Here is a 24,981-nt window from a genome sequence, read left to right as displayed (position 1 = left end):
GAACCGGCTGGCACCTGGGGGCTGATTTCGTCTACAAAGGGCCAACTCTGCGCTCCGGTGCGAGCAAGTCGCCCTCTGAAATCCAGTCTAGGGGCAGGGGATGGGGCCCCGGGGCCGGTTTGTTTGTCAGCTTAGCCCCTGGCAGTTCTTTATTCGGGAGGCAGCTTGCTGGGCCCATCGGAGCGCTGAAACCGAGGGGTGGGGCGGGAATACCTGCGGGAGAGCCTCGGCGTCTGTTCCCAAACACCTAAACGGGTCAGATCCCGGCCTTCTCCTCTTGCAGCTCCGCTGGGGAGGTACAACAGGGCCATGTAACTGCGCTGGAGAGAGATGGAACAAGCCACGCCCCGGAGCGGCGCCAGAAAGCGCCCTCAGTCCCCGTGTAGACAGCGCTAGGCCGACGGATGAATCCTGTCAACCTGGCTCCTGCCTCTCGGGGAAGGGGACGGGAGGAGGCCCCAGCGCAGATGGGATTAGCCGGGTCTAGGGCGGCTCTGCTCACTTCTGCCCCGCTCCCAGGCTGCAGACGACCGGACTGGCTCGCGCTCCCAGGTGACGCCGCGCAGACTAACCCGGCTGCCTGGAATCCGGCTGCTAACACCCTCGACGGCAGGCCTTGCCAGCCCCGGGCTGGGGTCCGTGGCCCCTCTCCCCTGCCAGGGGGTGGAGGCTGAGCCTCAGGGTATGCCCTAGACCCAGGCACATGGAGCAGAGCCAGGCCCCTAAGTACAGTGACAGCCCAGCTGGGAGGTGTCTGATTGTAGGAACCCAGGGGCTGGGGTGGGAGGTGATGGGCACAACGGGGGGGACGACGACTGCAGTTTACCTTTCTCTCACCCTTTTCTTAGTTGCTTTCCCTGCTCCAGCCCCCTTCCCGCCCATCACGTAACCAGCACTGGCGTAGGTGCCCGTGTGCCCAGCTCACCCGTCCTCTCTGCAGCGTCCTGCCCCCTGCCCTGTCTCCGTTTGTCTGCGAAGGGCCGAGGACCCGAGGGGCAGGGCTCTGGACCCCCAGCCCCTGCCCCTGCCTTTCCTCCCGTGCCAGCCGGGACTGGGAACGGTGGCACACCAGAGCTGGCAGCCGGGCAACAGCTTTGCGAGGCGTCTGGCGGTCCCCGGGGGACTTGAACGGTCCCAGCAGGGCAGGCGCCTCCTCCCCACCGGGGCGTGCGAGGGGGGAGCCTCACTCAGCACGGGCAGGGAGCCGGAGGGACGCGCTCCGCCCCGGCGCTGTTGATGCAACAGGGTCCCAGTGATGGAGGCAGATGGACTGTCCCAGTGAAGAGCAAATCATAACCGGGGCAGGTTCTCCGACGGTGGGCGGGGAAGGGCCTGTGCGGCCGTGCCGGGGCGGCAGCCGTGCGCTGGTGTGAGGACAGAGCGGGGACATGGGGGCAGAAGCGAGGTCCATGGCATCCCCCCCGCGGCGCTGCTCCTCCGCAGACAGGAGGGGCCCGGGCCAATCGCAGCAGCGGCGTTTGCCCTGCTGGTGGGTTTCGCCAGTGGGGGCAGTGACGTGGCGCTATTAAAAACCCCAGTGGGGCCCCCCCGCCCCCCAGGGGCATCTGCACAGCCTGGAGCTCCGGTCACGTGCCACTGGTCCGACCTTTGCGTTGGCTCTGGAGCAGGCCCGCCAGGAGGTGCGTGCCCAGCTGCCCCTTTCTTGTAGCCCTACCTGCCAAGTCTTGCACGGCGAGGGGCCAGGCCGGGCTGTGCCAAGGGCCAGGAGATGGGTGGGGCTGAGCCTGGTGCCCGCCTCCCACCACCCGCTGGCACAACTGGCCACGATTGTGTCCCTGGGTGGCGGCTTCAGCAGCGAAGCCCCGGGCTGAGCAATCAGGGCGCCCGGGCGGGTAGCCTGGGGGCGTCGCGTGGCCACTGGCCTGGGCTGGACCTGTTCCAGGGCTGGAAAAGTCTCTGGGTTCAGGAAGTCTCTGGGTCCTGAGGTGGAGAAAGGAGCTGGAGCCGCAGAAAGGAGGAGACGCTCGGGGAGAGCGGTCAGCCTGGCGTGCAGGGAAAAGCAACACGCTAGCCCGTCCGCCTGGCTGCGGGGTGCTGCAGCTGGAGGCCGTGTGGCGCGAGCAGAAGCCGGGTTTCCTCTCCAGCAGCACGGTGAGCGCGGCTGCTGACAGCACAAAGGCAAACCTGCCGACTTGGTGGAAAAATGTGGTTGACAGATTTTCTAGCACCTCATCAGCACTTTCATCTGTGGCCGAGGGGCAGGTTTCTCAACGCCCAGGCCTGAGCGCTCGCTTCCCACGGCTCTTGTTCCCTTTCGGACCGGGAAGCTGAGGCCCACACGCCGGTGGCATGTCCCCGGAGCAGCCGCCGGCCATGCAGTAGCTAGGACTGGCAGATGACGTGTAACTGTCTGAGGGCGAGCCCCAGGCATTACAACTTCAGCCTGCATTTTCTGAGGGGGGCCCATGTTCTCCACTGCCTGGCCTCAACTGTTGTGCCGTGTTGCTGTGCGCTGTGAAACAGCTGCTGCGCTTCACCCCAGAGGTGGCTGCAGTTTTGGGACCTGGGAAGTAAGTCTGGAGAGGTACGGTGTGGGAAGCCGCGTGGGATGAAATGTAGCAAGCGGGGATTGCTTCCCCTGCCTTCGGCCCTGTCTGCCGGGGCTCTGCACGGAGCGGGGGCCAGGAGATGCTGCAGCCCTAGGGACAACGCAACCTTTTCATTCCTGCGGGTTCACTGGGCCTCGAGGGCCAGTTTGACGCTACAATCCTGGCGTGCCTGGCCTGTGGTGAAATGGGCCGGCTGCGGGGCTGGGATATGGAGCGTGGCACGTGTCGCTCGCTCCTTCATTCATGTCCCCTCGTTACGCAACAGCTCTGGCTGCGAGGCAAGAGACCTCAGGAGGCGGCTCTGCCCTTGCTCAGGGTTATTCTGGGCTGCGGGTGTATTTAACCCCTTCGCCCTAGATCCCCAGGGCTATTTAGGCACCCAAGGCCTGTTGATTTCTGCGCCTTCCTCCCTGGGGCAGGCTCACGAAATATACACCCGGGGCCCAGCCGGCTGCTCCCAGCCCCTGCTCCCTTCCATGGCTACAATGCACCTAGTACGGAGCAGGACACCTCCCGGGGGGCTGAGAGGAAGGATGGCCCCTTGGCTCGGGCACTTGAGAGGGCTGGGCTTGATTCCCCACTCTGTCACAGACTGCCCGTGTGGCCTTGGGACAGTCCCTTGGTCCCTCTGCAGCTGAGTTCCCCAGCTGGATGATGGGGTTGCGCTGAAGCAAGTGAGGGGCTCAGACGTGCCGGGGCCAGATAAGGACCCCAGGCAGAGCGAGCCCCTGGCTCGTCTCATGTTGGCAAAGCTCCTGAAAGGGATTCCAACTTCCTTAACTCCAGCCCCACATGGGGGGGACCTGTTTCAATGAGTCAGGCGGCTTTTCCCAGCTGCTTGGGTCTCTGGCTCCCACCGCCCACCTTCCATAGCCAGCGAACAGGCTGGGACAAGCCCGGAAAGTGCAGTCTGCAGAGGGAGACGGGGCCCAGGCCGCACTGGCCTTTGCTTGGAGAGCCCTGGCCACTCGGGTGGGTGTTGTCGGGCGTTCCCTGGGTGTCGAGCCCTGGTTTGGTGAGATGGGCTGTCTTCAGTGCCGAGCTCCATTCCTGGGGTCTCCTGGGCCTGGACTGGGTGATGCAATGGAGAATATCCCAGGCTCTCTGGCCGGGTACGCAACATCTGCTGACCCTTTGCGCTAATGGAGTGACTTACTGATCTGAGCATCAGCTCTGCATGGCCGGGACTACAGCCCGTATCCCCGTTGACTCAGCTTTCCAGCTGCTCACTCCCTGTGGCATTTTGGGGAAGCTCGTGAAGCCGAGGTCCTGTCTGCGCGATGTGGGTGTTAAAGAGCCGATATTTCAGAAGAGGGCAGCTTGGCCGTGCTGCTCTTGACCGAAATTCCAGGCTCACCGCTCTTCCGCTGCTGCAGCGTGGTGTGTGCTGGGTGGTTGATGTCTTCCACCCCAGAGGTGGCTGCATTTCAGTGGGTATAGCGTCGGTAAAGTGCTTTGGGTTGGGAAGTGCCCTGGGAAAGTCAGGTGTGCGTGCGATACCCCGGTCGAGGGCTGGCCCCAGCGATGATGCTTACAGATGGCTGCCTCAGACCTGTATGTGCAGAACTCACTGACGACAGAACAGGGCCCGTGCCAGCTGCCTCATGCCACGCCCTGGCGCCCAGCACGCCTGTGCTGGGTCAGACTGGCACGCGGGAGATTTGGGTTCTGGGCTTGGCTCTGCCGCAGGCTTGGACGCGTCAGTTAGGCCCAGATCCTTACAGGTATTTTAGGCCCCAAACTCCCACCTCAATCCTGGGGGTCTGTGAGGAGCTGCCCGTCAGCTGCAGAACGGGGCTGAGAAGAACCCGGCCGCCTCACAGAGCCGCTGGGCGGAGCGGCCCGTTGGGTGGGTGTGAAAGGCTCAGATGCCGTGGGGAGGGGGGCACGGGCGAGCCCAGGGCGGGAGAATTGCCGCCTCTTGTGCGCTGTGAACAGCCGCGGCCCCTCCTGTGCCAGCCGGGCGGGCGTTGGCGGCCGCAGCCCGACGTTGGCGTCTGTAGCGGGCAGGGGCGTTGGCGGCGTTTGCCCTCGGTGCCGTTCTTCACCAGCGTTTCTGGGCACAGCCCGGCTGCCTGCCGCTCGGAGCGTGAGTCAAAGGAGCTGGCAGGCGGATGGCGGATTCTCAGCAGCCGGACTTTCCCTTCCCCGAGGCACGAAGAGTGAAAACCCCTCGGTGCAGGCGCTGGTGCCCACGGCACTTTCCTTTTCAGTTCTGACTCCGCGCGCTGGTGTGGCCCGTAGTTTTGTGAATCTTCCAGAGGAAGTGGTTCACCTGCCCTACATGGAGCCTTGAACCAACCAGCCGAGCAAACAATAGCAGCCCAGCAAACAATGAGCGCACCCGGCCTGGCCGCCGCCCCATCCCCCGGGGCTCCCGAAGCGCCTCACCAAGCCCTGGGGATACGCAAGGGGGAATCCCCGTGAGCAGTACAGGGCCCATGACACTCGGTTGGGCGCAGCCCGTAGAAGGCAGCAGTGCGTGGCTGTGCAGGGACGTACACCCCCAGTGGGGTATGACCCCGTCGCCTGCGGTGATCGGTATTTGGGAGTGGGGTGAAGGCTGCATGGCCTGGTGCACAGAGGGCTGAGCCTGGCCCACGGGGGGAGGTAGCCAGATGCTGGACTCCTGCTTCCATTAGGCTCCGGATGGGGGCAGGGCACTCTGCGTGGGGGATGGGTGCACACTGCGTGGGGGAGGGGGACACTGTGGGGGATGGGGTGGGGGCATTCTGGGTAGGGAGTGAGGGAGGGGGGCATTCTCCATGGGGGATGGGTGCATTCTGGGTGGGGGTAGGGGCACTCTGGACAGGGGGTGGGGGAGGGGAGCACTCTGGGCAGAGTTGGGGAAGGGGGCACTTTGCACGGGGAAACTGAGGCAGCGGCTGCCCCGTTGCAGCCCCCCCCCCCCCCACACGGCCTGTCTCTGGTCCCCACAGCGACGTGCGGTTCGTGGTGGGCAGGGAGAGGCAGGAGGTGTTCGCCCATCGCTGCATCCTCGCCTGCCGCTGCCAGGCCTTCCTGGGGCTGCTCAGCCCCCCCCAGCCGGATGCCCAGGAGCCGCAGCCGTCCCAGGCCCCCTTCGTCCTCGGCCACGTGCAGCCCGAGGTCTTCCTGGCCGTCCTCGAGTTCCTGTACACCAACAGCGTGACCCTCAACAGCCGCATCGTGAGTGCCCTGCGGGGCGGGCGCCGTGGGGCGGGGCGGGGCGGGGCGGGCGCCGTGGGGCGGGGGGGTCAGACGCAACGCGACTCGGGGGACCCCAAGCCGGGCTGCGGGGAGGGCGTGGCAGGACAACACGTGGAGATGACGCGTGTCATATCCCGCATTAGCCGCAGCGAGGAGTACAGCCTACTGCTGCTGCTGCTGCCCCCTCAGGGAGCTCTTCCTTTAGCTCCAGGGGTCGAGGGTTGCGTGGCGGTGCTACAAGTCCCGGGTTCGAGGCCAGCCCTTGCAGGGGAAGCTGCGGTTGCCCAGCTCGGCTCCCGCAGTCTCCTGCAATGCTCCCTGCGTGCGCTTTGCTCCAGTCCCCCGGCCCGGGCTCTCCTTCAAGCCTGAGCCTGGCCCAGGGGAGGGGTCTCTGGGTGCCTGAGGATTGCAGGAAGAGGCCGGTGGGGGGCGGAGTGCCTGCCAGGGGGTTCAGTGGAAAAGGTGGGGATGTGCCAGCCTGGTGCTGGTGAGTGTCTGTGTGTGGGGGGGCCCACGCAGAGCCAGAGCAGCCAGGGGTGACTCACCTACATGGGAGAACTAAGATAAACGCTGCACAGGGAGATGGGAAACCCCACCAGGAAAACCCTGCACGCTGGGGCCATCCCGGGCACCTCCCGGCCCCTGCACGGAGCCAGCCCCCTCCCCGCTCACTCACAGACCTGCTGAGCCTGGGCCACTGGCATCCCAGCCCCTGCGGGGGCAGCCGGGCAGAGGCCCAGGACCAGTCTGTGGCTGTTCGGAGCACGCTTCAGCCCGGTGATCCCGTGGTGGCGGAGATGGATTTTAACCTCTGCTCCAGCCCCCGCACGCCGTGCAGAGGAAGGGCCCCAGAAATCAGGAGGGAGGGTGAGGAGGAGGGGATGCAGTATTAATACCACCCACCCCTGGCGCCAGGATGGCCGAGGGCCCCTCTCCCCTCCAGGGGTTGGGTTCCCCTCTAGGCCAGGCTGACGGTGACCAAACGGGGTGACGTGCAATGAGTTTGGTGAGCCTCAGCCCGACATGGGGGGCGGGGGGAGTCGGGGGTGTATATCGCAGCCCACTTGTCCCTGGCCTGACTGTCCCACCAGAGCCCGAGTGGAATATCCAGCCGCGCCTGGGCTGCACGTTGGCTCTTTCTGCAGGCCTGGATTTCCCCGCCAGCCTGGCACGTCGGATGCACGCCAGGCGCTGAGCAAGGGGCAGGATCCGGCTCCTCTTGCAGGTGCTGAGCCCTGGGAGGTCCAGCTCGGGGCGCTCAGGGCTGCGTTGGCGCGGGGCAGGAGGCCGGGGTGGTGGCTGGCGGAGCTGGGGAGAGCCCGGTTCTGCAGCGGGGTGTTGAAAAGCTGCTGCGGGAGACTCCCCGGGAGGCACTTGGCCCCTCGGCTCCTGCCGCCCGGGGAAGAAGCTCTCCGAGGCCTGGCACTGGCTGCCTGGTACCAAATCTAAACACACAAGAGCCCAGAGCCGGCCCTGGCCTGGGCTGATATATCCAGGGCCCTGCGGGAGTCGTAACTCTGAGCTGGTGAAAGACGGGGGAGATGGGGAGTCAGGTCGATATTATCTCATCAACGCCCCCTCTGGCCGGTTCAGCTGTGGCGAGTTTGGGGGGTCCCCTGGTAGCTGCAGGGGCGGAGGTGGCGACGCAGGGGGGTGTGACATCCCCAGGCCCCTGCCGGACTAGAGAGTCTCTGTGTCCCCCGGGGGTACCCTTTACGCTGCTTTGCCGCTGCCCCTTCCAGTCCGAGCCTGTTCACAACCACCCTCCCAGGGCCACGGCGCCCGCAACCACGTGGGCGTGTGAACTGCAGCTGGGGACACCAACACGCCCCGGTCCCCATTTCCCCCACACACACACACGTCTTGTACGGCCTGGCCCTCCCCCGGCCAAGACCAGTTCACAAAGGGCAGTGATTTCATCCAGGGAAATGGTTTGCACGGACTTCGTTACCTCACGTGGAGTTTCCCAAACCCGACCGTTTAAACCCACGGGAGTAGGTAAAACTAGTTTATTAAGTGGAGTGGGAGATTTGCAGCGAACACACGGCAGGAGGCATAAAAGGCAAAGCGGCCAGAGAAATAAAGAGGAAATGCAAAGACTGCCTAACTCACCAAACTAGGGTCCAATTCCCAGCCAACTTTCTCTGCCCGCGGGTTACAGCAGTTTTGCTGGGTGAAGTAATTCCCTGTGGGTCTCGCCCCAGCCCAGCACCGCATCTCTCCTTCAGGTGCCTGGGATGCCGGAGGCAGAGAGAATGGAAGAAGGCCTGTGGGGTGTCTGCCCCCTTTTTATAGCCCTCCCCCTGCTGTGAGAAGCAGCTGCAGCTGGGAGCATGGCGGGCGGCTGGGAACCACAGGCTGTTTTTTGCGACAAGGGAGATTTTTGCCCATGTCCCTTTTCCAGCCGATGAACGGTCGCTTAGCAGGCGATGGCCCGTGTGCCCCTGGTCACACCTGGTCGAGGCCCTGGCTGGCCTGTCTCTGAGGAACTGGTTTGGCCACTCCCCAGACTTGGAACGTGTGTGAACAACTCCTGAGAGTGGAAGCTGATTATTTGAAGGTTGCCACACGTATCTTCCCAGGACAACGACCAGCGACTCAGGAGTTTTTCCAGGGCTGCCTCCCACGGTATACTTCGTACAGGGGTCCAGACCGGCGCAAGGGGCCTGTGCCACATTCCCTTCTCCCCAGGCAGCCGGGCGCAAGCGTTGCTTTCCACGGCTGGTCTCTTGACGGCCCTCACTGCAGCGAGCCAATTGCACTGAGCGGCCGCTGGCCCGGCTCTGGGCTCTGACCGCTCAGAGGCCCATGCAGCAAAGAGAGTGTAGACGGACAGACCTGGCCATGCAGGCTGGCAGGGGACGGAAACTCTCCCTTTGTGGCCAGCGTCCATGGCCTGCCTGACCATGAGCCCAGTCCAGCTCTGACCTGTTCAGCCTGGGAAGACCCCTCTGGGGCGGGACGTGTCTCTCGCTCAGGGCGTGCGACACCCAGTGGGAGGGGAGGGGACGGTTTCTTTCCTGGGAGACCACCCTTGATGGGAAGGAGCACCGGCCGGCCCCGGGGCTCAAGTTATGTTCCCCGTGGCGTGACTGTTCCCGCGGAAGAGGAGGTGGCACCTGCAGATGGGGAAATTCAGCCCCGAGATTCACACGCGGCCCAGCCTCCGTGCGGGATCAGAGCCCGGCGGCACAGCATGGCCTTTCTTCCACCCTCCCGGCTCCGTGGCCAGCGGATGGGGACGCAGCACAAGGGACGTGTGAAATGCTCGTCCCCCGGGGGAGACCTTGGCATCTGGGAAGGGACGCACGGTACGGCAGTGGGGGTGGCCGCTGCGGGGGCTACACCGCTGTTTGGTGGATCCCAGCTACTGGTCTAATGAGAACAGCATTTGATGCTTCTATAGCAGCTTTCCTCTGAGGCGATCAGAAGCCAAGCACTGGGCAAACGTGAGCTGGGGAAGCCTCTCCGCACACCCGTGAGGCAGCGAAGTAATAGGCCAATGGGGAAACTGAGGCACAGAGCGGGTTGAGCCGGGAATAGCACTGAAGAGTCCCGATTTGCATCTCCGTTTCTAGCCAGCAGGCCCCACTGCCTACACCCAGAGCCTGCGGCCGTCCGGTCCCGGAGCAGCCCTTGCTGGGCTCACGTTGTCCTGCAGGGATCCCGGCTGGATTGGTTCGGCAGGGAGACATTTGTAGCTAGCCAGCCTGTGGTCTGCAGACGGGGATGGAAGGCGTCTGTGGGACACGCTCTCTGTAGGGCTTGGTTCGTGTCTGAGTGCGAGAGCCCCTGCTCCTATTTAATTGATCAGTGAGGAAAATGAACGGGAAGGACCCTGTGTTCAAGGGCGCTGGGAGGGACGTGCATTTGCAATTAGCGTTGCCCTTTCTGCAGGAAAGCCCTGGCTGCTTCTCCTTGGAGGCGGTGGTGCTTGTTCTGAGAGACCCGGGCTTATGGAGCGTGGATCTGTCTAGCCCGGGGATCTCCTGCCGAGGGATTAAATGATCCCCGCACCATCCGGCCGTCCAGCTCTGCAACAGTTGGGATCCCCCACCCCTGCGCCATGGCATTGCCAGGAACAAAAGCAAACCGCTCAGCGTGCAGTGACTGGCGCAGGCCCCTGGGAATTAGGGAAGGTTAGACTTGGCTCTCCCAGCGAGTCCCGTTCCTTCACTGGCCCGCCCGGTGCCTTGTCCTGTCCAAGCCGCTGCCCCCCCAGGGAGTTGCATCCTGACCCGGGGACCCAGCATTCACAGCGCTGCCGCCGCATCCCACCAGGCGGACGCAGAGGCCCCAGCCCTTGGCTAACCTGCACAGGAGAAGGTAGCAGCCCAGCAATGAGGCAGCTGAGTTTGGGCCCCAGGCGGCATGAGTTGTGTACGTCACGCCAGGGAGCCGGGCTCCCTGTGTGACCCGCTGTGCCCAGCAGTGCTGGGAGCGGCTGAGGCTGGGTTGTGCGCCGGTGCTGGGAAGTTAAGAATCAGGCTCTTCCAGTTTTCCTGGCGTCCTGGCTGCGGCGCCGGGGCGGCTTTCCCTGGGGAAGCTTCTTCTCGGAGCACCTCTGCCTCCTGCCTCCTTCCCACGCAGCTCGGGACGCCTTTGAAGGCTCTGCTTGCTCCGGGCTGGGGCATGTCCGGCTAGCAACGCCCCGTGTGAGATCCGCAGCAGATGCTGTGTGGTACCGTGAAGACTGAACGCCCCTCCCTTTAATGAGAGGGGGGGTCCCTCTAGGTCGCAGCTTGGGTCCAAGGATGGGGAGCTGCGGGAGGGAACAGGAGCAGAGGAATCCTTGCTCCAGGCCCATGCGGGAGAGCCCAGGAGGCAGATCTGTGTCACCAGGAGCTCGGCAGCAGTTCTGCCGGCCGTTAGCGGGCCCGGTGCCCCGAGCTGTGTCCAGGCCCGCGGCCGGCTTGCGCACTCCCCGGGTCCCCCTGTCGACGAGTCTCCGCTGCCCACGGCTTTGCCAAATGCCGACGGGTCAGCCTGGGCGCCGGCCGCTGAAACCTGCCGTGGGATGTACTGGTGGGGGCGGGTCTGCCGGCCTACTCGGCGGGGCGGGCATGAGAGGGAGGAGGGGGACACATGCAGATGTGCATCTCCTGGCGCTCGTCACCGCCTCAGATCCCGTGCGCAGGCCAGGCTGCTTTCCAGCAGGTGCCAGCCCCCCCAAGACCCTTCCCCGGCCCGTAGCCCGGCCCTTTCCCATGCATGTCGGTTGGGAAGCTGTGGAATAGCCCCGACGCTATAGTCCTGCTGAGAGCGGCTGCAGAGGGTCCCCCGTCAGTCTGGCAACCCCAAACCTTCGCTGCCCAGAGAGGCAGGGAGCCAGGACACGCTGGCCCGGGTCGGCGCCAGCCCCGCCAGCTCTGTTGGCTTGGGGGACAGAGAAGAGCAGGTGGGGAGTGAGGGCAGAGAACAGGCCCCAGGGCTCCAGCCCCTGGGCCGCTCCCTGGGTCACGGGTGTGTTTCTTTGCTCGGCAGGCCCTGGAGGTGCTGACCTCGGCTGTGGAGTACGGGCTGGATGAGCTGAGGAAGGTAAGACCCTCGCTGGCGGCCTGGGCCGACGCTTGTTAAATACCTGGGTGCTGCGGGGGGTGTCAGGGGATGGGGACCAGCTGCTTTGGGCCAGGGACTGTGGGCTGCACGTTTTGCCCTCTCTGCCCCCGGGGGCAGGAAGGGAGCGGGTGGGGGCATTTCTCTAGCTCGATGTAGGTCTGCTGACACAGTGGGGCATGTCCTGAGCTCTCCCCCAGCAATGCTGATTTGCACCGTCGGCGGGCTGGGCCCGTCCCACCCCACCAGGAGCGCCCAGAGGAGACGGCGCTGTCGGGGGGGCAGGAGTCCCTGGGTCGCAGGGAGGACAGCAAAGCCGGGCTGTTTGCTTGCCAGCAGTATCTGCCGTGCCGGAGACTGTCTGGAGTTGCTGCAGAGGAAGCAGCTGGGCCGGCGTGCCTGGCGGGTCAGTAGCTGGCCGCCCGGCTGCGATGCAGGGAGGGAGTCAAGGGCTGCGCCAGTAAACTTTGGGCTACTCTTGTTTCTGGGAAAACCTGGCAAAAACTCCTTGGCTCTCAGTCCGGCCAAGGGAGCAAAGTTCCCCTGGAGGGAGCCCAGCCAAGCCCTCTGGCTCCGCTGGGCAGGTGATGAAAAGTCACTTGTCTGATGGCGGTACTGCCTCGAGACCCAGCCCAGAGCAGGGCCCCGGCGCGCTGGGCACTGCATTAACACCCGGCGACGGCGCGGCTCTCGCCTGAGGAGACGGAGGGATGATTATCCCTGTTTTACAGATGGGGAAACTGAGGCAGGGGGCGATCATGACAGGCCTCACCTCTGTAGCAGAGCAGCTCTCCTGACTGCCCGCCCGGTGCCTTACCCCCAGCGCTATCCTTTGCGTCTAGGCAGCCTTCGGGCCCTTGCACCGTGAGCTCTGGCCCCTCTCCGGGTCCAAACCCACTTGGGCTGATGGGGGCTCTCCAGCCGAGAGCTGCGCAGCCCCATGCCCCGTGTGGCTCAGAGCTTGTCTCTTCAACCCCCGCCTGGGAGGGGGCAGCTGCCCTTGTTCTCCATTCCAGGGGGTGGACGGGGCCCTGCTTTCCCTGGCTGCAGTTCGGGGCCCAGCGAGGTCAGAGGTGGGAAAACCCCATGAGGTCAGACCCACCCCACGCCAGCTGTCCCTGACCTTTGGTCAGTTCCTGGCTTTCTAAATAAGATCCTGAAACAGTTGATGACTCAGACCCCTCCCAGCCACCTGCACCGGGGGAAGTGGCTGGGTCATTCCAGGCGGGCTGACGAGACAACCCGCAGTGACTGGGCTGAGCGCGGCGCAAGTGCCCCAGCAGGCCAGGCGCTCTCAGCACGGGAGCGGCCGCCACCGTGTCATTTTGCTGCCATGGCTGCTTTCCCTACAGCACACAGCCCCGTCCTACGCAAGAGAGCCACGCGCTGCTCCAGGCTTCTTTCACACACGCTGGCCTAACTCTGGAGTGACTCCAGATTCTTATTTTTAGAGCCGAATGGCTGATCCTGCACTAAGCAAGGGACTTCCCCCGCGCAGCTGTGAACGAGGCAGCATGAGACGATCTGAAACCCCCTGATCCGTCTCTCCCAGGCTGACCCATCCCTCCCAGAGCCAGGAGAGACGTGAGAGCTCATAACACCGGCAGGGAAGCCGGGGCTAGTGAACTAGTGAAAATCCTTTAGGGGGTAAGGAATGGAAAAATGAAGGGGAAGTGACAGTCTGCTGCTCCTGCCCACTCCCAGGACTGTGGGGGAGCGAAAATTTCCTGGGCCAGCTGCCAAGGGACTTGAGAGCATGGGACATAGCAGTCGCGGGGCGTTTAACCACTGGTATTTCTTCTGCTGGGTTACACACAGACAGATGTGCGTCATCAAAGAGATTCCTAAATTACAGTGGAATTGCCATATGATCAGGAGACTCGCACCAGGGTTTCCCCTCGCTTTGTACTTCTCCCCAAAGGAAGGGGCTGGCGGAGGATGTGAAAGTACCCGGGAGCTGCTTGAATTCAGGGTGAATGCAGCAAGAGATCTCAGGGCGAATTCAAGTATCTGGTGAGCCAGGGGACAAGGGAGGAAACGTTAACACCAACGAGCCGGGAATTCTGAGGATTCGGCCGTAACAGACTGGGGAAGAGGAGAACCGGCTGATAGAGGGATCCCGGGAGGCTGACTGCTCGAAACCCTGAGGTTTAAAATGTGGGTGAAAGAGAAGGAAGCAAATCAGAACAGACAGTTACAGAGGAGGGTGCGGGGGATGCAGACCAAGTGAAGGACAGTCATGGGGGTTAGAAGAAACTGGATCTTCATGGCAAGCAGGGAAAGGGATTTTATGTCTTAGCAAGCCCAGGTGACAGACACCCTAAGGTGTGAAGGGGGTTAGTTTCCAAACACACGGAACAGCTGATAATTATTCCTGCAATAACAACACCCAGCCAAGTTTTATACAGTGCTTTCCCTCCGTTGATCTCAAAGTGCTTTATGGAGGAGATCGGTATCATTACCCCCATTTTACAGCTGGGGAAACTGAGGCACAGAGCAATGTCAGGGAGAATAGGGGAGGCACTAGAAAATTGTCAACTGACACACCTGGTACAGATCTTCCCAGTGGAAAAGGAAGGTCACCCAGGCAGTTACCCTTTGGGCGACGAGATTCATTACCGCAATAAAATAATAGAACAGATCTGAGGCGGGAGGGGCGTGACCATCTCCTACCTAACAGAACCAAGTGCTATCAGCAACATGCGCTTACGCAGATCAGCCCTCGTCAGGCAAAGCTGCTGGCTTGGCTGGACCGACATGGAGCGATGAAGGGAACGCTGGCTCTGAGGGGTGTGCTTGGACATTAGCCACGCGTTTGAAATCGCGCATGAAGTTAATACAAACCAGCTTTGATATGCACTGTTCCATGGGCTGAAAACTGGAATGGACGCAAGGACTAATGATTAACTGCAAGGTATTTGATCAGGATCCCAGGGTGACGCGGTCTGTTGTCTGAGCTCTCCTATTCAATACCTTAACTGATGATCAGGAAGAGGGGAAAAACACAGTGTGCAGATGATTGTGAGGCCGATTTAGGACCTAGCGAGACTAGACACCTGAGCAGAAACAATCCAGCTAGTAAAGCTAAGGAGAAGTAATTCAGACCAGATATCCATATCCAGGGAGAAAGCAATGTCGATCCAGGGAGAACGCAAGGGAAGGCGCAATGTCTGGAAGAGACCCAGCCTGAAAATGGGCAGAAAGTTTGCGGTGTCGTATTGCATCAAAGACAAGGCAGGACCGCTGTGGGCGGCGTCACAGAATCGGCAGGTCAGAGCAGGGAGGGAAGGGCCTGTTTGACTCTGCAATCTCCTCTGGGATTTTGTGCCTCGTTCTCGGAGCCGTCTGTCTTGAACTGGTTCAGACGCTGACGGTTCCGTGCGTCCTCGCTAGTCACGCTGTCAGCATTTTCCTAAGCCATGTCAGTTGCAATGCCTTCTGGGTACTTATCCCACAGTTCCTTGCTAAGCTTTTAGAAAGAGTGCGTTGTGGGAGATGTCCCCAGGTCACTGGTGCACTGTGGGATAGTGGTGGGAGGACTAGAGGGTCTGCATCCTCGGTCTAGCCCTGAGAACTCGCTGTCTCTTGAGCACATCTGTGAACGGGTTAGACCTTGGGCGCGTGGGCACACGGGTGTTACGAGCACTCCAAGAGGTGCAAACATATCTCAGCCTGGTGAGCTTCCGTAGCGGAAGGGGAGTCCCGGTAACCTGCATCGATAGGAACGACTCGGTGCCCAACCCGGAGAGGAATTATTTAGAGACACGCTTTGAGGACTAATTAGGAGCAGTCGGATGAGATTTTGAAAGGGGGAAACGTGGGCTGACTGTCAGGATAAACTTCCTGGCGGCGGGAGCCCCGCTGCTGGTGTGACGCAGACCGGCGCCCTGGACACAGCGCTGGGACCGTCCTGCACGTGACAGCAGGACCCGGACTCGATGATCTCACGCATCTTCCCGTTTCTGCACCGTGTGATTCAGAGAGGCCCTGGGACGAAGCCAGCGGCCCCTGGCTACCTGCTCCTGGCTCTTTCCCCACCTGCATGCCACACGGATCACTAGTCGCTGTCCGTTGATCAGGAATCCTCCTCTGCACCAGGCGGTGTCAGCAACCGGGAATGCGCCCTCCCTTCCTGCAGAGTCCGGATCACACCTGCATTCCTTTCCCGTAACGCGCCCCAGGCGCACGTGTGGCTAGCCGTCTTCCCATGTGTCGCCTCCTCTTCCCGGCAGCTGTTCTGGACTAGTGCCTCTCCTTTCCCATGGCTCGTCCGGCTCGCGTTTGCTGTGTCAGCGAGGGAACCCGCCCAGGCTGCCAACGATCTCACTGATCTCTAGCAGCTGCCGTTTCAGAGCAACCTGCAGTCACTGCCCTTCTGCCCTCTGCCCCGGGGCTGCGTCTCTTCCAGCCTGGGCTTGAGACAGAACCCAGCAAAGTAGCTTCTGCAGGGTCAACCAAAGCCGGGCTGGCAGCTTGCCAACAGACCAAAGGCCACAGGGAATGGGCACGGACATAGGGCCCTTTGGGTCTCTGGGCTCAGTCTGCGACCAGCCGAGACGGTAATTCCCGGCCTGCGCCGCTCCGCCTTGCGCCACGCGGGCATGTTGGATCACGGCCTGACGGGAGCATGGCCGCACGCTGTGTTACGGGAGCTGTGCTGGGCAGAAGCCGCTGCACCGGCCTCCGGGGAGTCCTGAGATCCCCCCCCGCGTCCCGCCCTGCACGAGCCAGCTCCTGTGGGTTCCCAGAGCGCAGCGGGGTGGAAAACGACACCTCCGGTCCCGTTCAGTGCAGAGGAAACCTCCACTCGAAACACACCCGCCTGCTCCCGCTCCCCTGAGCTCGGTGGGCGTGCGACTGGCCCGAGGGCGGGGGCCATGTTTTCTTTTGGGTTTTTGCATCTCGCCTGGTAGAGCCGGCATGTGTGAGGGGCCTAATTCGCCGTCTGATCGCCGGCCTCCATGGTACGCAGAGGCCGCCCCCCCAGTGGTGCAGCGTGGGGGCTGACTGGCCGTCGCCCAGGCTCCCTGCCGGGGCTCGCAAAGGGGGCGACGGGGGCCCAAGGAAGGAGAGGGGTTGGCTGCGGTGGCGCAAGGGGCAGGAAGCAACGGCCAAGCCAGCGTGGGCGGAAGGGCGGAGGGGAAACTGCTGAGCCGCGAGGGCTGTGCCTGGGAGCTAAAAACCAGCCCCGCCCAAACACTGAGGAAACCAACCCCGTGACCCCGGGGAGGCCTCCTCTGCCAGGCCTTCCCAGCCCAGACAGCTGCGGGAAGGGGTTCGGACGGCTGGTTTTCTCCCCCTACGTCTGCTGACGCGGGGCTTCCTCTGTAACTAAGGAGGGAGGCGCCCCGGCCAGCTGGACCCAGAGCCGGAGCCCGTTCCTGAGCCGCGGGGGATTCACTGTTGCACCAGTCCCATCTTGCGTGAGGAGGAGGAGCCGGCCGTGTGGGGCAGGGGGACCCACAGCCAGGGCACCCAGGGAGTGTGTGCTGAGTGTGAAGAACGTGGCTGAGTGTGAAGAACGTGGGTGGGGGACGGGTCTGGCCCATGCTAAATCCTGGACGAGCACGTCCTAAACGAGGCCCCGGCCAAGGCCCAGCCAGCGCGTGGGAACGTCCCCTCAGCACGGGCACGTGGGGGGCTGGGCCAGCACCCCACAGCCAGGAGAGGTCAGGCCTCCCTCACTGGGCCCTCCCTTGGGGCGGGCCTAGGTGGCCGGACCTGGTCCCCCGGGCGAGACAGCGAGCTCCCCGCGCTGCCCTCGAGGAGTCACAGGAGAACGGGACCTGTCGTCTGCCCCACGGCAGACCCAGGGGGTGGGCAAGGAAGCAGGCAGCTGGCTGGGGGCACAGCAGCAGTGCCCCAGGGTTAAACTGCAGCTAGGTGGGGCGGGGCAGGGGCTGGAGCAGGGGGCACGGGGCCGGCGGTGAGGGAGCCGTGTGGGGCTGGCAGGCCCAGGCCGGGGGAGCCATGGGGCCAGCCCAGGGGCGTAGGGCCAGCAGACCCATGGCCCGGGAATGCGCCTCTCTGGATTGTGGTGTTGCCTGGTTCCTCGGCCGGGTGGCTTTTGTGGGTCTTGTCTCCTGGAAGTAGCTGGCGGGTCCCCTCGCCCGGCCGTGCCTGGGAACGTGGCCCCGCTCCCGCCAGCAGCCCCGGCCGTCGTCCCCCGGCCCCCCGGGCTGTGCTAATGAAAGCAAGGCAGGCAGGTGGGGGGCAGGAAATGACTGCGGCGCTGGGCCCGTCCTGCAGACAAAGAGGAGCTCAGGCTGGGGTGGGGGGTTCCACGAATTCGTTCAGAGCGGCCCTGGGTGAAGCCAAAGAAAGTCCTTGCTGCCCCCCGGGCCGGGCCGTCCAGCTGCTCCCTGCCCGTCCCAGCCGGGGCGGGTTCCAGCCCGGTGGGCCGTGGCGCTGGGCCGTGGCAGAGGAGATGGTGCGGCTCGCCCAGCGCCGTGGCTGTGATGCCGGCTTTGCCCGCTGCTGGCTGCCCCCAACGGGCAGGTGCACACGCAGCGAGGGGCATCTGGGGGGGACCCTTGAGTCTCCTCCCTCCCCCCGCTGGGGTAACAGCCCCTCCGGCAGCTGGGGCAAGCAGCTCCCCATCTCCTGGGCTGTGGGGTGAGCTCCCCCTCCAGTGTCTGCCCCCTGCTTGCCCAAGGGCTTCACCCCACAGGCTGGCATGTCTCTGTCTTCGCCCCTGCTGCTCGCCCGGTGTCTCTCCCCAGCTGTCGGGTCCGACACCCGCCTGATCTGTCTATACAGGGCCATGCACACTCCTGGCTGTAGGAACGCAGGGTGAGAGTATCCCTGACAGACAGACAGACACGACTCTCCCTGCGCATGGGCACTGAGCGGGGGACACAGACTTCACTGTCTGTGCCGAACGGGGACCCCGATACGTCCCGCCTGGGGTGGGGCGTGGGGTGGGGTGGGGTGGCTCTGAGGTGCTTTGGATGGGGGGCCGGAGGACACAGCCAGCAGCTGCCCCGTGCGCTCACAGCGCAGCCCAGTCCTGCTTTCACCCTCTGGGGCCTGGTCGAGTGTTTTACAGCCTGGCAGCTCCGGTGCCTCCCCGCTGCCCTCCCCTCCCCAGAGCCAAGCAGCCAGCCTGCCAAGGGGCAGAGAGCAGGTCTGGGCACGCCGGCCGCCGGCCCTAGCGGTGTGGGGGCGAGGCTGGGGGGAGGACATGCCACCTGCGAGGGGCGAGCGGTGCTGAGCCCCCGGTGCGTGTCCCTCCCCCTGCAGACCAAGCGGAGAGGAATCTCTGCCCCCTGGGGAGGCCGAGTCCCCCGCGGCTGCCCAGCCCTGCGTGAAGTGCTCGGTGTTCCCACGGGGACGCTCTGTGCGCCGGCTCGGGGCAGCTCGGGGGTGCATGCCCGTCCCTGGCAGCTCAGTGGGGGTTGGCTCCGCGCCAACTTTCCTTCTCCTCCCGTGAGGAATTGCGCCTGGATCCTCACTCACCTGCCCCCCTCCCGTCCCTAGATCTCCAGGGGCTTCACCGGCAGCCGTCGCCCCCCACCCCCCCACGCTGGTGCTGTAACTCAAGCGGCCCGGTTCACGGAGCAGAGCCTGGCAGCGCAGACACGGGGGGACCGATGGGAAAGCTCAGCTTGGTGGACCTTGTTCCCGTTTGGTGAAGCCAAAGAATTGGCGCAGCCTCATCCCCGCGTCTCTGCAGCCGCACCTTCGAGCTAGGAAACCACCCCCGTCGCCAGCCCCCCTGGTGAGGCCATTGTTCCGGTTTGCTGGGTTAGAGAAACTGAGGCAGGGAGAGGGGAAGGGGCCTGGCTGAAATCTGCCAGGGCTGAGAACAGAATCCTGGGCGTCTGATCCCTAGCCCCCGGCTCTTCCCCATGCCCGTCCTTCCCTGTCCCTCCCCGCCTACCCGCAGGGTGAGTTTGGGGGCCCGGGAGGGTAGGGGGGACAGTAAAAAGCCTGGCCCATGGAATACACAGCCAGCCTCCTCTCGGACCCGCTGTCGGTTCAAATCCTGCTGCCCACCTTGCAGGGCAGGGGCCGGGGGGCCAGTGATTTAATTGTGGCGTTCCCAGGAAGCCCAAACAAAAAGCGAGGGGCTGTTGGTGACAGCACTGCGGTCGCCTGCCGTGACGGTGACGATGCCACGTGCCTGGGAGCCTCCCAGCCGCAGAGGGGCTGGAGTTCAGCCCCCATCGTTGGCAGCAGCGAATTGCCATAAACCGGGAGCGATAGAGGGATGTGGACACACAGCCAAGCCATCCGGCGAGGAATACGGGGCGAGGGGTGGTGCCCTGCTGCGGTCTGAGAAGAGGTTGGAGGCCGTGTTTCCCTGTCGCTCTGGGTGGCGGGAAGCAGCTGCGGCCATTGACAGTCTCGACACCTTCTGGTGTTACCTCCAGGGGTGGGGGGGGGGGGCGACCTGCCAGCCGGCCCTCGCGGGAACGCGCTGAGGGAAGAGGCCTGTTTGGGGATGTTCCTGTGACAGCGAATCCCACTTCCTCTGCCCCCGTTCACACCTCCGAAGGCCTTGCTCCCCAGGCACCTGGCAGCTGCTTGCTGGAGATCAGCGCCCCATGGCCACAGACGGCCCCTGGCTGGAGCGTCAGAGCCCGGCGCAGTATTGTGAGAGCTGCGGGGAGCCTGCAAAGCACCGCACGCCCCGATTCCCAGTGTAAATCAGGTGTAACTCCACAGGAGCCGGTGTAAAACAGGTGTAAATGAAAAGAGAATTGGGCCCCAGGTGTCCAGGGAATGTGGCATTTTAAAATCACCCTCCTCCCTCCTGAATAATTTTTCCGCACCCCCTTGCTTGGCGCCAAGGTAGACAGCGTTTCTGCTTTGCAGGGGGAGCCGGTGCCAGGCTGGCCCCTCCTTTGGCAGAGGAGAGGCGCTGCGGCTCGGCAGAGCTGGCCCCCCTCTCCGGCTGATTGCCAGGAGCAGAACCAGTGAGCGCCAGGCGGTCTCCCAGGGCGGGTGCAGCTTGATTCAGCAACTGCGTTTGTCATGTGCAGTTTGTCATGGCAGGCAGCCCCTGTGCGGGAGCGGGCCAGGACTGGAGTCACGGGGAGAAGAGGGGCCTTGGTGGAGCTGTGGGGGGGAGTCCTGGGCTGGGCTGGGCGAGGCTAGCAGGGGGCTGTGGGTCAGGAGTGAGGGGCGCCGGCAGAGCTGGGGTATCGGGGGCAGATCAGGATTGAGGGGCACCAGCAGAGCTTTTGGGGGGAGCCCAGGGCTGGGGTAGTGTTATTCTTGTAAAAGAAAAGACGAGCAGGATCGTGTTTGGGGGGGGACAAGGCAACTCGCCACGTTTACTGCACGTGTGAGAACAGCAACGAGCCGGCCCACGCACACGCACGTTCATCCCCAGAAGTGCTGCATGCTGCTGTGCTATAGCGACCCGGCCTTTTACGCGGTGCTCGAGCCAGCCCAGTGGCCAGCCAGGCTGGGCCCGAGGAGGGAGCCGGGCCTCTGCCGGTCGCGAACCCGATGCGCCGCTGACGATTGCATAACGAAACCCAGAGTTTCCACGTTTCCCCAGCTTTGACGCTTGCCGGCTCTCCGGTCAGTCTCTGGCCTGGCTGTGTCGTGCTGCCTGCAGCTCCGTGCGGCTGTTAACCACCAGCTACCCGCAAGCCTGGCCCGGCTCTTATCTCTGTGCTGTGCGTGTTCCCGGGGTGGATCCTGCCGTACGCCAGGGGCGGCTCTTTGCGCTTTAGGGCCGTGGCTGGGGATTCTTCAGCCTTCGGGGGCAGGATGGGGGTCGGTGTCTTTACTCCCCTGGCTGCTGTCGGAGCAGTTCAGGTCGGCGTCTTTTTATGCCCTGCGCATCCATTCCTGCCCCACACCCGGAGAATCCAGCAGGGTGTTTTCAGGGTGAATAATGCCCGTTGCAGGGCAGAGCTCGCGTCAGGAACCGACCGAGGGAGCCCATGCGCGCCCCACGACGCAGAGCTGCACCGGTGTCAAACCGCAAAGGGAAAATCTCGCTCCGCCTCCATCGCACTGAAACCAGGCGCCTGCAGTGGGTTGGTTTGCCCGGCTCCTGAGGCCAGCTCACAGCAGCAGGGGGCTGCGGGTTGGGAGTGAGGGGCACTGGCACAGCTGGGGGGGAGCCCAGGGCTGGGCTAGCAGGGGGCAGAGCAGGACTGACGGGCACCGGGCAGAAGCAGAGCTGGGTCCTGGCTGCACTTGCCTGCTGCGTCGCTCAGGTGCCAGCTGGCTTGGTGCAGCCGGCCGGGGGGTGTTGCCTGCGACTGGGTGCAGGCTCTGCTGATAACTGCAGCCCATCCGTGCCACGCAGGCGCCTGGCAGCGCACCGGGGCAGGCGGGATGTTCCCCGCAGCGGGGCCAACTTCAGCTCTCGCTGTCCCTGGCGCCTGGCTCTTTGCTGTGGGACTTCATTCCCAGCGGGGCCGGCACTAGGTCGAGCGCGGCCGGGCCTGCCTGGCACTGCTTCTACCCCCGGCCCCTCTGCCACCCCCCGGGGGCAAAGCCTGGCTCTGCCTCAGTGGACCTGTGGCTGGGAGAGGCTGGGCCTGCTTTCCTCGCCTCTCCAGGAGGCTTTATCCTGGGGCCAACACGGCAGCAGCTGCCGGCCGTCGGCACATCTGGGATGCATGCCTGCGGGGGGGGAGGGGAAGGTTTGCCAGCTCTGGAAAGAACTGGGCTGTTGGTGCACCACTGCCCCCTGCAGGCTGTAATCAGACTGGCTCCACTCTGTGTCATGGGCCCTACACTGCTCACAGCTAGTGGGGAGTCTCCCTTCGCTCCAGGGGCAGGGGCGGCAGGATGCTGTGGGGCGGGCGGGCCCTGGCGTTGCTGCAACAGCAAAAGCGGCTTTGCAGCCAGAGGCTCCGCAGTGGTGCTGCTTCCTGGGCGGCCGGCCTGCTTTTGCTTCCCACAGCCTGGCCACGCCGACACCCCCCTGAGGGCGCGGCGTCGGCCCGGCTCTCACCGGCGCTCTGGCACGGCCGGCAGCCCAGCCTGCCAGCTCCCAGGCCCACGCACAGGAGCCGGGCGTCTCCCCAAACGCTGCCGGGGCGGGGCAGGGCGCCACCCGTCCTCCGGGGCTGTGACAGCAGCTGAGCCGGCGGCGCATGGCGGGTACAAGGCAGGCGGCAGCCAGGCAATCTGCCCACGCGCGGCCTCCGAGGGGGCCAGCCGCTGCCCATTGCGCTGGTGGGTGGGAGGGGGGGCAGCTGCCTGTGGGGAGCAGCGTGTTGCCCGTGGGGGGTCCGTCAGCAGCTCTCGGTGAGGCGGTTTTGGGCCGGCCCAGTGGGGGGCTTGTCCCCTGGACGCGGGCGGAGGCGTAAGCAGGAAGGAGTGGGAAATCCCCGGCCGGGCGGCCTGGTTTGTCTGGGATGCGGAGACTGTGGTTTTTTAGGCTCCCTTCCCGGTACTGGGGAGCCCCCGCCCCTGATGCAATGGCCCGCAGCCCTGAGCTGGCTTTTCCCACGCCGCGCCCTGCCAGCGCGGATCCAGCCAGCCTCGCCCTGCCCCTGCTCTGTGCCCCGGCTCTGCCGCATGGGCCTGCTGCCCTGGGCGCTGCAGGGCTCTGCTCCGGGGCACCTCTGCACAGAGACCCTTGAGCCCTGCAAGAGCCACGGGCCAGATGCTCCAGCCCGTGGGCCTCAGAGATCCCGCCCCCGCCTTTCCCCTGGGCTGCCTGGGGCCCCGTGTCTGGGGCTGATGATGCTAACAGAACGGGGGGTGGAGGGGGGCTCCACCTGAACAGCAAAGGGGAACGGAGGGCCCAGCCAGAGACATAGGGAGAGGGGGGCGGGCAGAGGGGTGCACGTGGCTGGCTGTGTGGGGCCATGGGATGCATGGCTGGGGGGGCCAGGCGGTGATGGGGTGGGTGGGGCGGAGCCAAGGAGGGCGTGGCTGTGGCTGAGTAGGTGGTGCCAAGGGAGGGGCGTGCCTGGGTGGGCAGGGCCATGATAGGGTAGGTGTGGTGAGGTGGGCGGGGCCGTGGTGGGGTAGGTGGGGCCAAGGTTAGTGTGGCGGAGTGGGCGGGAGTGGGGCGGGCAGCTGGCTGGAGCTCCCCTCCGCTGGCCGCTGGGTTATAGTAGCTCCCTTCTGCATGATGTGGGTACTAGGCCCCTACACAGTGTGGGTTCTAGGCTCCTGCACAGTGCATGTTCTAGGCCCCTGCACGACGCGGGTTCTAGGCCCTCCCACAGCCGGCATGATGAGTAAGGGGGGGCATGGTTCCGAGGCCTCCTTCTAGCTCGTGCTGTCTCATCCTGTGCCGCTGTCACTGGAACCCTGCTGAGCGAGGGCTGGGGCGTGGGGCTGAGGACCAGAGATCCCGGCCATGCCCCCACCCTGCCTGCAGACAAGGGACACGTTTCCTGAGCAATGGGAGCCAGGCACAGGGCTCATCGCTGGTGGGCTGGTGGGCGGGTAAGGCACCGGATTGGGTTGGATTCTCTGCTACAGACTCCCCGGGTGACCTCAGTCAAGCCCCTTATGGCCTGGTTGCCAGAGGCGCTTTGGTTGGCTTGAATTCAGCAGGGGCCTCCAGAGATTAGGCCTGGCTCTCCCTGGCCTGCGTCCCCCCTCGGAGGTGCGGGGAATTGCCCAGCCTGGGCTAGCTTTGCTGTAAGCTCTGAGCCCTCCCTATGTTTGTACAGCGCCTGGCACGCTGCGGGCCCCAATCCTGGCATGTGGGGATTTCCGCCGAGCCTTCTTTCTGCTTGGCTTCCCGTGGTCCCGGTTCAAACCCAGGCTGAGCTGACATGGGCACATCCCGGATTCAAAAGTTCCCAGCACAGCTCGTCCATTGTCCCCTGGCTCTCCTGGGGTGTCCCCGCCCCACATCGTAGCAAGATCAGCCAAGCGAGTGTTTCACTCGCCGACCCGTTCACCTGCCTTCTCGGGCACAGATGTGCGGCTGCCGGCCCGCTGCTTTGTTCCCCTCTCTGAGCCCATCTTCCATGAAACGCGGCCCCCCCCCAGCCCCCGGATCCGCCCCGCAGCCCCGGTGAAGGGCCGGGGACTCCCCTGCTGCCAGCGTCTCCCCTGTGCTGAGTCAGAGGGGAAACGGGTGCATCGGCGCTGTGGGGATCTCCTGGCGGCGCTCGGCGTGGGAGGGGGCATGACGGTGGCGTCTCCGCTCTGCCCCCACAGCCGTCTCTGCCCGCCTGTCTCTTCCAGCTGTGTGTCGAGTTCATCGAGGGCGCGCTGAGCGTGGAGCTGGTGTGTGAGGCCCTGCAGGTGAGTCCTCCCCCTCCCCTTCTGCCAGGCCCATTGCCCGGGCTCTGCTCCCCGGAGCTGGCTGGGGCCCGGGTCCTGCCCGCAGGAGGCTGTGAGTGGTGGTGATTCCTCCTCCTCCGTTACTCACACGCACAGCCCCGGACACGCGCACGGCTCTCTGCCCACGGACCACGCACAGGGCAGCCCCAAAGAGCTGTCCCCGGACGTCTGCCGGCTGGGCCCAGGCAAACCCCTCTGCAGACGGGCGTGGCCGGGCGTGGCGTCACGTCGGCGGAGAGGGGCAGGTTATCCCCCCCCCCCCCCGGAGGGTCGCCAAGTGGAAGGTGGCACGAGCCCCGTCTCTCTTTGTCCCCACCTCCCCGAGCGTCCGGGAGCAGGGAACGCGTCCCGCGCAGGCTCCCCCGGGTGGGGGCGTCGCTCTGGGTTATTGCCTGAGCCCCCCCAGGGCAGCCCGAGCCCCAGTTCCTTGTTGGGG

The 24,981-nt window shown here is 64.5% G+C and overlaps 1 protein-coding gene across 1 annotated transcript in view; it reads left to right on the top strand.

Moving 5' to 3' along the window:
* Positions 1–24,981, top strand: part of BTBD19 (BTB domain containing 19) — a 40,085-nt gene that overhangs the window by 5,782 nt on the left and 9,322 nt on the right. The window contains exons 3-5 of the mRNA XM_067567814.1: positions 5,510–5,738; positions 11,244–11,297; positions 24,447–24,506. Coding sequence (XP_067423915.1) covers positions 5,510–5,738; positions 11,244–11,297; positions 24,447–24,506 — 343 coding nt within the window. The remainder of the gene's footprint in view (positions 1–5,509; positions 5,739–11,243; positions 11,298–24,446; positions 24,507–24,981) is intronic.

This window comes from Emydura macquarii, unplaced genomic scaffold, assembly GCF_026122565.2.
Source record: "Emydura macquarii macquarii isolate MOO-44397 ecotype Brisbane River unplaced genomic scaffold, CSIRO-AGI_Emac_v2 contig_2805, whole genome shotgun sequence".
NCBI lineage: Eukaryota > Metazoa > Chordata > Testudines > Chelidae > Emydura > Emydura macquarii.
The sequence above is the reverse complement of the archived record's forward strand: the minus strand, read 5'-3'. Positions and strand labels throughout refer to the sequence as shown.